This window comes from Mesitornis unicolor, unplaced genomic scaffold (genome assembly GCF_000695765.1).
Source record: "Mesitornis unicolor isolate BGI_N332 unplaced genomic scaffold, ASM69576v1 scaffold5634, whole genome shotgun sequence".
NCBI classification, from domain to species: Eukaryota; Metazoa; Chordata; class Aves; order Mesitornithiformes; family Mesitornithidae; genus Mesitornis; species Mesitornis unicolor.
This window is the reverse complement of record NW_010182257.1, coordinates 53,203-69,243: the sequence shown is the minus strand read 5'-3', so window position 1 is coordinate 69,243 and position 16,041 is coordinate 53,203. Positions and strand designations below refer to the sequence as shown.

The 16,041-nt window shown below is 53.6% G+C and overlaps 2 protein-coding genes across 2 annotated transcripts in view; one reads left to right on the top strand and one right to left on the bottom strand.

Annotated features, from left to right (window-relative positions):
• Positions 1-7,813, top strand: part of ADAMTS14 (ADAM metallopeptidase with thrombospondin type 1 motif, 14) — a gene marked incomplete at its 5' end in the record, with an annotated part of 33,584 nt that extends 25,771 nt beyond the window's left edge. Inside the window, 12 exons of the mRNA XM_010183715.1 lie at positions 669-817; positions 1,037-1,212; positions 2,002-2,135; positions 2,353-2,476; positions 2,600-2,683; positions 2,840-3,003; positions 3,704-3,869; positions 5,177-5,309; positions 5,452-5,659; positions 6,115-6,241; positions 6,681-6,791; positions 7,458-7,813. Of these exons, the coding sequence (XP_010182017.1) occupies positions 669-817; positions 1,037-1,212; positions 2,002-2,135; positions 2,353-2,476; positions 2,600-2,683; positions 2,840-3,003; positions 3,704-3,869; positions 5,177-5,309; positions 5,452-5,659; positions 6,115-6,241; positions 6,681-6,791; positions 7,458-7,813 (1,932 nt within the window). The remainder of the gene's footprint in view (positions 1-668; positions 818-1,036; positions 1,213-2,001; positions 2,136-2,352; positions 2,477-2,599; positions 2,684-2,839; positions 3,004-3,703; positions 3,870-5,176; positions 5,310-5,451; positions 5,660-6,114; positions 6,242-6,680; positions 6,792-7,457) is intronic.
• Positions 7,814-12,090: 4,277 nt separating this feature from the next.
• LOC104540026 (steroidogenic acute regulatory protein, mitochondrial-like) lies at positions 12,091-15,702 on the bottom strand. The gene is made up of 7 exons (XM_010183714.1): positions 15,639-15,702; positions 15,271-15,393; positions 14,385-14,530; positions 13,697-13,855; positions 12,622-12,806; positions 12,308-12,425; positions 12,091-12,210 (listed from the first exon to the last, which is right to left on the bottom strand). Exons 1-7 carry the CDS (start codon positions 15,700-15,702, stop codon positions 12,091-12,093), a joined length of 915 nt encoding a protein of 304 aa, XP_010182016.1.
• Positions 15,703-16,041: the final 339 nt, after the last annotated feature.

Below are 16,041 nucleotides of genomic sequence, written 5' to 3'. Positions count from 1 at the left end.
AAGAAAATCTGAGGGATTTGTTCTGCAGAGGGATCTTTGCATGCCTTAAGCGTGCTTTTTGCACAAGTTTGTCCTCCTGCATCCTGATCTCTCCATCTGTGCAAGCCTTGTGGCTTGTGTATGATGTGTGGAGCAAACATCCTCTGTTGCCCATTCTTCCAGCTGATTTAAAAGAACAAAACACTTGCATACAACTAAATCCTGGAGAAAAACAGGACGATATAACCCAGTTGCCAGCTTTCCAGCTGATGTAAACTGCTGCTCTGCTGGTTCACACAGCTGCATGCTCTTCTACACCAGATCCGAAGCATGGATGTGCTCCTCTGCCATAGTTTCTGCTGCGAGTCACGGGCTGCTGGTGCTCCTGGGTTGGTTGTGAAATGATGCAGGTTGAATGCCTCAAACCAGAGGCAGCGGTGGGATTGCCCAGCCTGGAGGGCAGCCCTGCTGTCAAATGCCTGGGGACCACTTCTGGTCCTGCTGCCTATGGGAGGGACGTGCCTGAGGGCACGATGATGATCACCTTCCTCCCATGCTTTGTGTTGGCTGCTTTGCAAGCTCTGAGCCCTTTTTATGGTGCTGTAGGTGCAGGAGGGCTCTCTTTGCTGGTGCCAGGCACTTTGGAAGAGGCAAGTGTGGAGCTCACCCCTCTTTTTCTTCCCTTCCAGTGGTGCTTCAAGGGTCACTGCATCTGGAAGACGTCGGAGCAGCCCTACAGCCAGGATGGCAGCTGGAGCTCCTGGTCCAAGTTCGGCTCGTGCTCCAGGACCTGCGGGGGAGGCGTGCGCTCGCGCAGCCGGAGCTGTGACAACCCGCCGTACGTTTGGCCTCCGCCTCGCTCCTTTTTGCGGGGGGTAAAACTGGAAGTGGCCAAGAGCCAGAGGTTCCTTGCCCTTACCCTTGTGTGCTCGGTCGGCCGTGGTGGGGACATTTGCTCCTGCATGAGCTGTGCTGTGCATTTAGGCGCTGAGCTGCATCACATTTCAGCAGCATCTCCCCCCCAGTGCTCTTTTAACGCACATGTTTTATTTTCCAGCCCGGCGTATGGCGGGCGCCACTGCCCAGGTGCCACCTATGAGTACCAAGTGTGCAATGCTGAGGAGTGCCCAGGGCCCTACCAGGATTTCCGTGCCCAGCAGTGCTCCAAGCGCAACTCCTACTACACCCACCAGAACAGCAAGCACGCCTGGCTTCCCTACGAGCATCATGATGGTGAGTGCTGTCAGGTCCTAGCAAAGGAGCAGTAGCCAAATTGTCTTCACCATGGGATGGGGACTGTGCCAGATGCACAGATGTTGGGTTGTGGAAGGCTCCTGAGCTGGAAACTAGAGCGCAATGAGCCAGCATCAAGCAGCCAGGTCCTTAAAAATCCATCTCTTGTGCTTGGCCTCAGGTGTTGCGTAGAGAAACCCAGACGTTGCTCTGGTTCCTGCTGTCTCAAAGCACAGCAGAGACGGCCTGAGAAGATCAGCTCATGTTGAAACCTCTCTCTGCTCTTCCTGTGCTAGCATGAGTAGAGCCCCTTGTAATGGTAGTCAGAGATAAATCCGTTTGTGCTACTTTAAAAGTTTTATCTCTGTTCTCTGTGTGCTTTGGCAGGCAGAGGACTTGTTTTTCTTGGAGGCGGTGGGGTGACAGCGCTGCCTGCTCACTCCTGGTGCCGCAGTGGGGAGCGTGCCGCTCCGGGCTGGGATGGGAGCCAGGTCTGCCTGCCTGGCTTGGTGTTCCTCACTCACACAGCCAAGCGTCTCACATTGCAGCATCATGTAGTGTGCCCTGTCCAGTTGCCTTCTCTTAATTTCCCGAGTGTGCTGGGCAAAAGTGCAATCTCTTGAGTAGCAAACGGATGCGACAAAACAAGGCACATGAATAAATAGCCACGAGTAGCCTGGGCTTTGGAAATCTGGGTACAAGCTGAGAGGAGTTCCTGTCTTCAATCGCCCTAACGTATTTCCACAAAGCCTTTTTTCCCCCCCCTCTTTGCTTTTTATTTTGCCGCAGATGCTCAGAAGTGTGAGCTGATCTGCCAGTCCGAGGGAACGGGGGACGTGGTGTTCATGAATCAGGTTGTTCACGACGGTACCCGGTGCAGCTACCGAGACCCCTACAGCATCTGCGTCTGGGGCGAGTGCGTGGTGAGGAGCTGACAGCTGCTGCATGACTGTCCCTGTCCTTTGCCTGTCCAGGAGGGAGCTTGTGCATGCACTTGACCCACTACCCCTTGGGGGACACGTGGTTTTTAGCCCAGGGACCAACCCTGTGTGCAGCAAAGGGCTATGGGGATGGTGGAGTCATGGGATGGGCTGCAGAGATGTAACCCTGTGCTTGTCTTCTTTTCCCCACGGATGACAGCATGTCGGCTGTGACAAGGAGGTTGGCTCCCTGAAGCAGGACGATAAGTGCGGGGTCTGCGGCGGGGACAACTCCCACTGCCGGACGGTGAAGGGCACGCTGGCCAAGACCCCCAAGCAGCTGGGTGAGAGGGCTGGGCAGGTTTGGGAGGGTCAGCTGCATTAATATGTGAGTGTGGGCGTTTACGTGTGTGGTTGGAGCAAACCCGCTCTTTCTCTTCCCTCCATCCTCCCTCTCTCCCTTTCAGCAGGTGTTTTGAAGATGTTTGAGATTCCAGCTGGGGCGAGACACCTTCAGATAGAAGAGATGGAGCCGGCATCCCACAGCATCGGTGAGTACACCATAGTTCACCTCCCCCTTCACCCACTACATCTTTCTCGGCCCCATTCTAAGAATTCCCACCCAAAGGGTCTTATTTTGGCAATTCTGGTCCTTCAGAGGCAGTGACCAGGGGAAATGTCATTGAAATGCCTCCTTTCTCCTTCAGCTGTTAAGAATCAAGCCACGGGTAGCTTCATCCTTAATGCCAAGGACAAAGAAGCCAAAAGCCAAGTGTTCATTGAGATGGGGTTGGAGTGGGAGTACACCATTGAACATGGCAAGGAGAGCCTGAAAACCAGTGGTCCTCTGCATGAGGCCATCAGCGTTTTGGTAAGCCTGGCTGACACATCCTCCGGGGGTGTTGGGGATGAGCATCACCCAGCAGTACAAAGAAGAGAGGTGGTCTGAGATGGGATGTAGGAAGTGATGGAAGGACTTGGGTAGAGAAAGGATGTAGGGCATATCATTAAAACCAGGGAGGTGAGCTAGCTGAAAGCAAGGGGCCATGAGCTGCTTGCAAGAATGGCATAAGGACGCATTGCTGGCGTGCTTGCCTTTGAGTCCAATTGTATTTTGCTCTGTGCAGCAATTGCCTTTGAGTCCATATCTCATTTTAGTTATACTGGTATTTGGGGGAGTTAGGGATTTGGTTCCCTGGGCACCCAGGGAAGGGTAGGTCTGCACTCCTGTTCATCCCCGTGGCTAGCACTGGCTTTGGATGTAGTCAGTGGTCCTGCAGGTCAGAGGAGAGGCCGGGGCATGCAACCCAAGGTTGGAGTTGGGATGTTTGGGCAGTGTTTTTCACCACAACTGAAGAGGTATTTTCCTGAAAGGCAGACACTGTGTTTAAAGCCCACCTAATCATGTTGAGTAACGGAGTTTGTTTTTCCTGCCCTTGTGTGTACCATACCATGTGGTCATTGTTCACTTCTTTTTTTTTCCTTTGATGGCCTCCTCTTCCCTTCCCTCTCCTGTGGCATCAATCCTTCATCTCCTTCGCCCTCGCCAATTGTCCTCTCTCTGCCTGCAGATCATCCCTCAGGAAGAGGAGGCAAGGAGCAGTCTGATGTACCGGTACATCATCCACGAAGACCTGCTGCCCATGATTGGAAACAACAATGTCCTGCTTGAGGAGATGGATTCCTACGAGTGGGCCCTCAAGAGCTGGTCCCAGTGCTCCAAGGCGTGCGGAGGAGGTAGCGTTTCCCTTTGTAGCAGCCTATGGCGCAAGTCTGGGGGGATACTTGGATATGTTAGGCAGCACGTGAGCCCTTTGAGGCATCTCTGGCTTGGAAACATGGAGATGCTGTTTGAAATAATTTCTCCCCAAGATCACACATTGCAAGGCTTTAGACCTAGACCTGGTACTGCTCAGAGGTGTGGCTTTTGTCTTCACACCCACACGGGTTTTATTTGCATCTCTGTAATTTGGGGGATCTACCACATAGGAATATGAGTGTTAGAAACCGTTATTGCAGAGCAGTTTAGGTGAGCATTTTAGCCAGATTTGTTATGAAAATGGGCTTTTGCAATCGTGTGTGCATACCTTTTGTCTGTCTGTCCATGTACCTTCTATGAGTTTTTTAATTCATTGGCTATTTTTAACCCAATTTGAGTCAATGAGCAGTGATTTTGCTCCTAAAGCTTGCATGGAAATAGGTGTGAGCACACCCAGTAAGTGCTGTGTTGAAGGGCTGGTAGCACACGTGAGCTCCTGGCAGTTATTGCTGGATTTTTCCCTCTGAGAGGAAGCACATGGGGTTTGCTGATGAAAACCTTGGCTCAATATGGCTAGTGAGATCCAACTTCGAAGCTGGCCCTGCTTGAAGCAGCGGGTGGACCAGAGGTCACTTCTAACTTACCTGATCCTCAAATGATGGAGAGGACCTTGTGCTTTCACCTTGCTCCCATCCAGCTCATGGCTGGAAGACTTTGGGATTTGTAGAGCTGGAAAGCGAGCCCTCGCTGGCTCCCCAGACCTTGCTGTAGCTGGGCTCCTGGCCAGGCGGTGGGCAGCTCTGTTGGACCGTGCTTAGCCCCGGTCTGGTCTGCTCCCAAGCAAGCAAGCGCAGCTTATTTGGCATGTTATAGCAGCGCTTTGGCTGGCGTCATGATGTGCTGCTATTTTTCCCCCTGTCTGGAGGAATAAAGCCAGATCCACAGCTCACTGAGTGCTCGTGGCTGTGTCTCCCTCAGCAAACTCCGATGTCTTGACCTGGGTTTTCAGGAGAGCAGCCTGGGAGAGGGATGGGGGGAAGGCTGAATCTGCTTTGCCCCTCTCTGTGTATGCATCCCACGGCAGCCTGGGTGGCCCCAGGAGTCTGGAGGATGTCCGGCACCCACACAAGCATCCTCTGCAAACCTGGGAGAAGCACTGCTTAGGTGTTACCTGAGTGGTGACATCCGAGAGCACGTGTCCCGACAGGGATGCAGAGAGACCTGAGCAGGGAGCCAGTGGGACCCCCGCATCCATTGCCTCACCGCCCATGCTCTGCCCCTCCAGGCATCCAGTACACCAAGTACGGCTGCCGGCGGAAAAGCGACAACCGGATGGTGCACAGGAACTTCTGTGACAACGGCAAGAAGCCAAAGCCGATCCGACGGCGCTGTAATCTCCAGGAGTGCTCCCAGCCAATGTAAGTCCTCCCCAGCTGGCCTGAAGTGCTCTCATCCCCTGCTATGGGGGTATTTGGGGTTGCATTGGGAGTGTGCTGACTGCTTCCCAGTGTGGGCATAACCTGTAATGCCTTCTCTGTGTCCATGTTTTCCCCCTGGCAGCTGGGTGGCTGAGGAGTGGGGTGCCTGCAGCAAGTCCTGTGGCAAGCTGGGGGTGCAGGCACGGGCGGTGCAGTGCGTGCAGCGTCTGCAGGATGGCACCAACCGCACCCTGCACACCAAGTACTGCCCTGGGCAGCGGCCCGAGACCCGCCGGCCCTGCAGCCGCCTGCCCTGCCCGGCACAGTGGAGGACGGGCGCCTGGTCCGAGGTGAGTCAAGGAGGGGAGAGGAAGTCCCCTGGCCACATGATGGGGTCTGGAGGAGGGATATAGGGACTGGGTGTTAAGGATTGGTGCTTTTAGAGCAGGCTGGGCTTATAGGGATGGAGATAGTGGTACAAGAGTCAGTGATGGTTTCGTTGAAGTTTGTGAGGAAACTCAAAATTAGACAGGGAATAGCATCCCCGTGCATCATGGTGGAGGTGGGGGACATTGCTGGAGAGGGGGAAGGAAAACCCTTATTAGAAATAATAAGGGGGGGATTGGACTGGATGATCTTTTGAGGTCCCTTCCAATCCCTAACGTTCTGTGATTCTGTGATTCTGTGAAAGCAATACCCTCCTGAGGAGTCATTATCTGTAAATACATGCAAATACCCCTCTGGGGTGGCTGTTGGGGCATGCCAGCACTGACATCTTTCTGTCTGTCTGTCTGTCCGGGCACAGTGCTCGGCGAGCTGTGGGGAAGGTGTCCAGCAGCGGCAGGTGGTTTGCAAAGGCAGCGAGAGTGGCGCGCACTGCGAGGGAGACAAGCCAGAGGCCGTCCAGGGCTGCCACATGGCCCTCTGCCCAGGTGAGAGGAGGAGGAGGTGGCACTTGTCGGGGGGCACACACCGGTGGGGACCAGCCCTCTTGCATACCTGCGGCCCATCTCGGCATCAAGGGGATGGCAGCACAGCAGGTCATGTTCAGCGTCCCTGATGCTGGCAGAGAAAGGGTTAAACGCCAGCCAAAATATTGCGCTTTTCTGTTCTTGGCCCTGCTATTTGCTGTAGATGGATGGTTTTAGGTTTTTCTGGCAATTTGGGGATGCGATGGGCTGAGGGTACCTATGGAGGTGGACACCCTGCAGTTTGTCTTGGGGCTTTTTTGGGTGGCTGGGTGCTCCCCAAGGGATTTTAAGGGAGATCCCTTAAAACAAAAAAAAATCCCCCACCAAAGCACCCTCCTAAGGTTTTTTGGGTGCCTCCAGCTTCCCGCGGTGGCTGGGCATCATGGCTCTCTCTCCTCAGGGAAGGTCTCTGGCAGCACTGCCAGCACAGATGCTGATGGCCATGTCACACCCGAAGGGCAGCGGGTACCCCAGGACGGACCCAAAAACCCCGTTAGCAAGATCTCCTCCAGTAAGTGTCCCTGCCTCGGTAAAGGCGATTCCCTTTATGAGATAACTTTCCCGAGGACCTTCGCAGCTCCCGGTGGGTCTGAGAAGGAGGCTGTACATCCAGCCGTGGTTTTGGGGACTTATACCCTCTGCTGCTGCATCCCTGCTGCCTCTGCTTGCAAAGCCCGTCGCTCGGTTGCCATCTCGTGGAGCCTGGGATCTTGCAGCTTCCTCTGCCTTTGGCTGGGAACCATGCTGTGCTCCCTTCACCTCCCAGATTTTATGCTGCTTCCTTTTTACCTTGAACTTTTTTCAACCTCCCATGATTACTCAAGTAGGGAGATGACTTCTGGAATTTGCCCTTTGCTGCAAGGGCTTCATACCCGAGGCGAGGTGCATTACGGTCTGATTTAAGAGTCTGGTTTGGAGTATCCCTTGCTCTATGGCTTTACAGTCGTGTACAGAAACCTCTAATGCTTTGGCTTTGTTTTCCAACTCACTCATCCCCTTTCCTGTACAAGCATTGCCAAAGTTGCTGCCCTCGGTCAGAAAGCAATAGCCGGTTTGGTACCACCCTGCAAGGGGGGGCACCTCATTGCCTTTGGGACCAATGGAAGGGTGCTGGGGTGGGAGCCTAATGCCATCTTCCATCTTCCATGCTGTCTGATGCTGCTCTGTCCCTCTCCAGGGGAGCCTTGCCTCGGGGACAAGTCCATCTTCTGCCAGATGGAGGTCCTGGCCCGCTACTGCTCCATCCCTGGCTACAACAAGCTCTGCTGTGAATCCTGCAGCAAGAAAGCCTCCTCTGCCACCAGCTCGCCCCCCGCCACCGGCCCCACTGCTCCCTCAGGAACCACCGCTCCCAGCCCTGCTCCACTGCTTTCCCCTCACCCCACCACCCCTGCCCAGGGTGGACCTGGTGGGGACTCCACCCCAGCTCCTCAGGCTGGGCCAGCCACTGGTGGAGGGGTGCCCAGCAGCGGTGCTTACCCTGGGGGGCTGCCAGCCCCCAGTGAGCTGGGCAGGGGCTGGGCAGCCAGGTAACCCACTCGGGACCCCCTTGCCATGGGGCAGGGAAAACCTTTTGTCCCCCTACTCCCTTTCCTTCTCCTCTTCTTTTTATCTCTTCCCTCCTCCCTACTTCCAGCGATGGTTTTCACAGGTGGCACTGCCAGGTTTGCAAACGACCCAGCTGACCCAGAAATTCCTGGGAAAACCACTTTTTTCTCATGATCCCTCACCCTCCCAGCTGTGGCATGGTTTTTTTTTTACAGTGCCACAGCGAAAAGGTAAAAAGGAGCAAAAAAAAGCAACAGTGAGTTGCCTACAGGTAACCTGCGATGGGCCGCTTACTTCCAAGGTGCTAAAAAGATTTGGGGGGTGGCTTTAATGTTGCTTTTTCCTTCTCTCTCCTTGCTGCCCCAAGCAGCAACACAAAATGTGCTGGAGAGGAGGGTCCTGGCTTGAAGGTTCAGCTCTGATGCTTGGAGCTTGGGGGTAGCAATGGGAGGATGCTGAGAAGCTGGGGGGCAAGCAACTGGAGGGAGGTGGCAAAGAGAGGAGGACGTCAGAGAAAGCCCAGACTGCTGCCCTAGGCTGTTCCCGTTGGGGTAGAGAGTTTGGGAGATGTGTTTGAGGGGAGATGGAGCATGAAAACCATAGAACAGCTTCTGCCCTGCAAGGCAGGATAGGTGGGAGATCATCCAGGCACTCTCACATGAGCAATAAGAACAAGGTCAAAGACCAAAAATACTTTTAAAAAATGCCTGTCACCCAGCAGTGACATTTTAGCCAGTACTGCCCTTGGCCAGTCTTGAGCTGGTACCGGTGCTCAGCATCCCCAGGACCAGCAGCCTGATCCCTGCACCCTCGTACCCAGTGTCTGCAGGGCACCCACACCTTTTGGAGGGAAATGGGGAGGAGTGGGAGACTGGGGGAGAAATTTGGGGGCAGTTACAAGGCAAAGAGAGAGGTAGATTCATCTGCATCCTTCTTGTCACATGGGAGGGAGTGAAAAGGGGGGTAATTAATGCCATTAAAAAATTTTGTGCCAGGTACTAAACATACGCACAGCACTTTAGGAGGGTTGGGCTGCATGAAGCTTGCTTGGTGTCAGGCCAGCTCCAGGCACAGGCTCTGCCTGGGGGAGTTGCAGTCCCTAGAACTTTTCCAAAGTGTCTGCCATGTCCCCTATTGGCTTCCCTGAGGTGGCTGCCCTGGTTTTGGTGCTTAGGGGTGTGCAGCCTCCCAGCTGAGGGCACCCTCATGGTTTGGTGGCAGGGGGAAGGTGGGCTCCCATGGGGGATGAGTGCTGGTAGGAAGGAGGTTTTGGGGCTGGAAGGATGGAATCTGAGAAGGACAAGGCTCAGTGGATAGACCAGCTTGGCATTGCCAAGTGAGGTCTTTTGGGAACCCATGCATGGCGTGGCTGCATGCGATGGCCGCAGTGGTGCTACTTCCCTGGCCATCTGATGTGCTGCACGGGTCATCTCAAGAGACAGAGGTTGTTAAGCCCTTCAGGTGGCCGGGGCTTGCTGACGAGGTGGCCTGGGGTGCTTGGCATGCACTGGGAACCTGTGGGTTTTAGGGCACGCTGCTGTTCGAGCCTGGTGCTGTCAGTGCCATCAGGGCCAGGGCAGAGCACTGGTGTGGTTGCAAGAAACTTGAAATTGGGGCATCTTGGAGGAGCTCACATCAGTGTGCAAGCTCCCCACAGACTTTGCTAGCCTGGTGTGGCTTGTGACAGGGGTGAAGTTGAGGGTGGTTGATGCTGTAATTGAAACAAATGGAGGCCCCAGCACGTTCCTGGTGTTTTAAGTGTTGGACTGATGCAGCCCTCCCTCTGCTGTGTTCCCCTGGACTTACCCAATGGTACAGAAAGGGCTGAAGAGATGTTAAGAGGGTGGCTTGGGCACCCTCTTCCCAAAGCATCTCTGAGGCAAGGCTGGAGGACATTTATCTAACTACCCTTAAAAGCCCCTGAGTCTGGTGGTCCCCTGGCTCCCAGGAGCTGCCCTTTGGCATTAAGTGGGCTCCACAAAAGGTGAAACAAAGCCATGGGTCTGTGTGAGCCAAGCAGCCAGCACACCTTGGAGGAGCACACAGATGGAGGGATGCCTACCAAATGCTGCGGTGGGGTGCCCACGTCTGAGGTGTGCAGGTATTGGTACCCACAGGATCAACGAGATGCTGGGGGTATACCAGAGTGGGGTTCATCCCTCAGGCTGCTGACACCACCACCATGCCCTTTGCCAGCCTATCCACCAGCACTGCCCTCTGCATTTATTTATTGTGCCAAAGATAACGCTTGGTTTACTCTTCAAGGAGCATCGCTCCCCGGTGGCATGGGGATGGTGAAGCCCTCTTCTGCTGCTGGGACAGCACTGGGCTAGCTCGAGGTGGGACTGCACCCCAGAAAAGCCCGAAGCAAGGCTTTTCTTGAGCATTCAGCCCCTTGCCCTGTAGCCTTGGAGGCACTGAATAAAACCAAAACCTTCCCCCCTCTTGAAAAATGATCTGTAATGTCTCCAGGGTGCAGGTGCTTGCTCCTTCCTCCCAAATTCTCAGCTGCACCCCTCCCTCCAGTGCTCTCCTGGGCATTAGTGCTTTATTGCATTAGGAATATTTGCAGTGGTTCCTTGCTATACCTCGGAGGAGAGCTGCGGCTCCCCTTGCACCCCATAGCCAGGGTCTCCGGGGTGTCTGCGCTGCAGGTGCTAACCCCCACCTCCAGCTGAGAGAGGTGGGCGAGATTATTTAAAGCAGGGTGTGATAAACCCCCTCCCTTCCTCTGCCACACGTGGGTGCTCTGGGGTGGTGATGCTGCAGGGCTGGGGCTCAGCACTGGGGTGTTTATTTCAGGCGAGGACAAGAAGCAACTTGGGACAGGCTGAGGTTGGGTCGCTTCTCCTCGTGGGCAGCTGCGGTGCGGGGATGTAGCGATGGGATGTCCCAGCTGCCTGCAGGGATTTGGTCCTGTCTCCACGAGAAGAGGGTGCGTCTGGTCCTCTGCATCCTCTTGGGCCAGGCAGATGCACCGAGTCATTCCTGTGATGTAACCTTGTCCAGTGTTACCATGATGTATAAAGTTTTGTACATACGAGATTCAGAGCTTTTTAACTTTTAATATTTATTAATTTTGTTGGGTTCTCTCTCTTTTTTTTTTTTTTGAACTCTAACATTATGTAAAAAAAAAAAATCCACATCAAAATCTCTTTCTGTTCATTTATTTGGGGGAGTGGATGTGTGAGGGGTAAAATACGAGCGTGACCTGTGCGTGGTTGTTGAAATGGATTTCGCACAGCGAGACCCAGCAAAACTTGAGGATATATAAATTACAAACACCCTGCAGTGGCTATAATAACATTTTTTGACACCCAGCTGCTCAGCTTCACTCTTACAAGGTTTATTTCCAGCCACAGTTGGCAGTGGCTTTATGGCACAAACTGCTTGTTTCCAGGATGTGGTGTAACAGATCACTGGCCTGGCCATCCCTGCTGCTGCCAAGGGCTGTGGGGATGGGATGGCTGGTGATGTCCTGGGGATCCTCCTAGGACAGAACTCATGGTGGGGTTTTTTGTGCTGCATGGTCCCGATGCTGCATTATGGGGTTGAGTCCAACCCTGCCAGAGTTTTGCTGCTGCTCATCATTATCTGCTCATTGCTTCATCCCCTTCCACATTGCAGTACACCTAAACCAATTGAAGTGATGGTGAAAAACACTTTTCTGCCTCTCCAGGGTGCGGCTTTAGTACCATATGCCTGCTGTGGCTGTGCCTGCTACTGTTGACATAGCAGGAGAAAAACCACCATGTATATACATATATACACGCACATAAATACATAGCTTAGCCATTGGAAAAATAAAGATATGTTCAGGCCAAGAAGAGCCCCTGAGCTTGTACTGAAAACTGATACCATGGTCGTGCAAGAAATAGAGAGCGATGAAACCAGGGCAGGGTTGAAGCTGCAGAAGAGGTGGCATCATGGGCAGCGATACCCAACATTGGAGTGTGTTTTGGCAGCCACCCCCTTTCCCTGTGCACGATGGGGAGGAGTGATGCTGAATGCCAGCTACCGTTGCTGGTTTTTGGGCAACCCCTTATGCAAGGCTCGAGGCAGCTTGCAGATGCTCTGCTCCATCCCTCAAGCAGGAGTATGGTGCTGGGTGAAGGGTGTCCTCCACGTTTGGGCTTCTTCAGTAAGTGCATCTCCTTGCCCCATTGCTGGCAGCTGCAGGGGCAGGAGTGGGTCTCGAGCTCATGCTGTGTCCCTTGTGCTTGTCCTCCTCCCTCATCCCTCATACTCTGTCCACCCGCAGCTCAGGTGTCCGTGGTGGCAGAGAGATGTCGGCAGAGGTGCTTGATGAAGTCTGCTTGGGACTGTGGCAGGATGCGGTTAATGACTGACGCGGGGATCCAGCCCTTTGGGAGAGAAAACACCTCAAATTTGGTCCCGTGGGGTCAAAGAAAGTTAGGGTGCCCATCCGTGAAGGAGGGTGCACTTGCCCTCTGGAATGCATACCCCTTGGTGTCCTACCCCAAATAACATGGTGGCACTCGCCTTCAGGTCCATGCTGAGGAGCCAGGTGAAGTGAGTACGGCCAGGGTCCCCCGCCAGCGGCTGCAGGACAATGCAGCTCAGCCGGGACTCGGCCCTGCGGTGGGCAAGGGAGTGGACAGTTAGGGTGAGGAAGGAAAATGGGGGAAAGGAGATCCCAGAACAAACACAACGAGGAGGTAGCTCTTGGTGTGCCTCCTTTGCCATGCCCAGTGCCAACATTCATGGCTACAGCAGTGTCTCCCCCGCTGCAGGGATGTGATACCCCGTGATGATCACTTTAGAGGCTGTACCTGATGCACCCTTCCTGTGAGGGCAGTGGCTCGACATGGGTGGCAGTGCCCACCAGGTAGACGGCCATCTCCCTCCTCCCACAGTGCCGCACACTGACGAAGTCCCGCTGGCCCACCAGGTTGCCTGGGCAAGGAGCAGTGACTTCATGCGTCACCAGCGTGTCCGTCCCGACACGCTGCAGCACCTAGCAGAGCAAGAAGCGCCCCAAAGGTTAGGCTCCTTGGGGCTGCCCCTCCAAGGATATCCCTGCCACCCCCTTCCTCCTGCCCAGGGGACCTTAAGCCACCTTGGGGACAACAGCGTGGGGTGGCAGCATGAGCAGAAGCAGCAGCAAGGTGGGGGCTTAGGGCTGGTAACTGGTGATAACTAAACCCAAATCTTCTGCAGGCTATTAAGGGAGTAAGCAGATGACTTTTACAGCTTTTTTATCTGGGACAGGACTCTATGCTATTTCTTTTTCTTGAAGGGATGGGGAAGTGGTAGCAATAAATAAGCCATAAATAAGGCTGGGTAGCATCTGAGCCAGCCCAGGTGAGCTAGGGGAGGTTTTCTGAGGCAAGCAGCTTACTTAGGGATATGCTGTGATTTGGGAGCTGAGAAATAAGGCAAACACTGAAAAGAAACCCAGAACAACACATAAGCTTCCTGGGGGTGCTCCTGCACTGTGATATATTTGGTTTAGCCTCTTTTTTTTGAGATGATTTCCCCTGAACAGCTTCTCCTCTGACACTAAAGCCTGAGCAATGTCAGAGTCTCTCAGTGCAGAAAAACCTCCGTCAACAGGCACTGTGCGGAAAAGAGAGCTTGGAAACGTGTTTCTCACTGCCACACCAGTAAAGCGCATCTTTGCTCCCTGGAGTGATATCCTCCTCTTGCAAGAGTGCAGAATTAGCCTTAGTGCTTCTTAAAAACCTTGATAAATACGATTTTTTTGGGTGCTAGCAACCCTGACGATGCAAAGCCTCGGGCTATTTGCCCGTGGTGGCATCACTCGCTGCCTGTGGTACATCAGTCCCCACTTCACCTTCACCCATCCCTCCCCACCTCACCCTCACCCATCCCTCCCTGCTGTACCTTCACCTGGCTGAGGGTTGGGTTCCACTGGGGCATTTCCTCAATCCTCTCGAACAGCTCCTGATGCAGCCGAGCCACCGGCACGGCCAGGATCACCTCTACCTGGAACACCTTGCCCAGACCGGGGAGGGTGGCACTGGACACAGCAGCCCCGGCATCCTGGGAAAACAGAGAGCCTGCTGCAGCCAGAAACAGCCCGAGAGGCGCCGGATACGTGCTGAAACGCCTTGCTAATACATCAACCCAGTCCTCTTTAATCACTGCTTGGTTTACAGGCGGAAGCTGTTATGTCTAAACCATGTCTTTTTTTTTAAAGCTGCTTTCTAGCTAAATTCAACAATTCAGCACGCAGCTTAATGAATTAATGACACAAACAACAACAGAGTCGCAATCTGTTGGGTTTTTGGACAGAAATGCTCCTGACTTTCCAGGAACAGGATTATCTGAGTTTGCCCTCCCAAGCCTTTTCCTGCTCTTTATTTACTTTGCAGATTTGCTTGTGAGTGTGCTTAATGAAGGCTCACATGGAAACCCTCTTTGCCATGCATGCTTTGCATGGCACATCTCCTACACCCATCGTTTCCCTTCAAGCAGGGGGAATAAGAGAAGCAAATTTCCCCTCCCCGGGTTTATTTTTACACTTGAGAGCTTTTCTGGCATGACACAGCAAGGGGTGGCTGGGCTTTACCAGTATCGTTTCTGCCTGCCAGCTGGTGTGCTGCTGGAGGATGCTCAGCGCTTGCTGCAGGGCCGTTTCTCCCTGGCTGATGTAGGAGAGGTCTACGCTGGAGAACCGGCTGGGGCTGACATCTCCATCAGGCTCTGGGCATGTGGCTGCGGGAGAAAGGCAAGGAAATGTGTAAAACCAGCCCCCAGCTTTGCCTGCGCACATGGCTGAGGGTACAGAAGTGCAAACAGAGCTGGAGCAGAGGGTTTTGCTGACCTGAAGTCTTGGCTCTTACACTGCCATTTTCACCACCCAACTGGTCCCCTTCTTGGCTGTGAGATAGCTTGGTGCAGAAAACCTTGCTGTCAGGAACATCCCTGGCATCCATTCACTGTGTCTGTGCTGAATTCTTGGAAAGCTTTTTGAAATCACTTTCCAAATCGGTTCCCAGTAACACTGCGGTACAAAGTGCTTGCTCCTTGGGTATTATTAACATTGCATAGGCAGCCTTTGGACCAAGCCACTCTTCAGAAAAACCCAAATGAATTTGCCAGTTTTCAAGTCTTTAAGTAAGTGGTGGAACTAGAGACACAGTAGACATGCAACAAAAGACTGATAAGTGACCGTGACCTCTGCTGAAAGCTTTGGCTGTACGGTAAGCTAATGCAATTTGCTTTCCCAGAATCTCAGAGTCTCCCTGCTAACCCAATTTGCCATCAGTACAGGGAATGCTTTTAAGCTACCAGTGAGCTGGAGACCAGCCCAGCAGTCAACTCTGTCCTCCAAAATATGGGTGAAATCACATGGTGAGGGGTGCATTTTAATACACATCCCTCCATCATGTGTTGCAAGGGGATTGTGAGCAGGGCTAGGAAATGTGGTACCCGAGCACCTGGGCTGGCCTTACCTGGCTCCTTCTCTATCAGCCTCCGAACATAATGAGGAATTTTGGAAAGCAGGTGATGGGATCCTGTTACCACAAGCCTTCTCACGTCCTTCTGTATAGCTGCAACAGCTGTTATCTTCAAGCCTAGGGGAGAGATGCCTGGACATGGAACGTGTGAGGAAGATACTGTGGTGCCCTGCGTCTCTGCTGGAAGTTCATTAGCAGCTAAGACCAAGAATACCGTACGCATGATACAATGTGGGAGAAAAATAGATGCATGGATGTGACATTTCCAAGGGAACACTTCCCAAGGGGATGCCCACCAGATACAGACCTAGCATCTCCTTTAGGAGCCTCTTTTCTGCCTGTTTTGAATGAATGGTGCTTACCGGGCAGGGGGCAGAGGTGGTCGTGGGCGATGCCGCAGCACAGCTTGATGGTTGCCCGCAGCATGGCGCAGGAGCAGGGCTGCCTCCAGCAGTACGCTGCATCCCAGTGTGCCTTTATAGCCGGCCTGAAGGCCAGCACCTGATGATAGGACCATGCTGCCAGATAGCAGCTGGGAATAAGGAGTTCTCAAGGCCAAGGCAAGCGAGAGGAGGGGCTGGAGGGAAAGGATATGCTTCCCTCTGAATGAGCAGTCCCTGCCTTCTCTCCTGTACTGGACAGAAATGAACATGTCCCCAGGACAAGGCCAAGATGAGACACTTAAGTGATCCCCAGTGCCACTTGATCAAGGACTGTGGTGGCAAACCCAAGCTGGCAAAGGCAGCCGGGGGTACTTGCATGGAG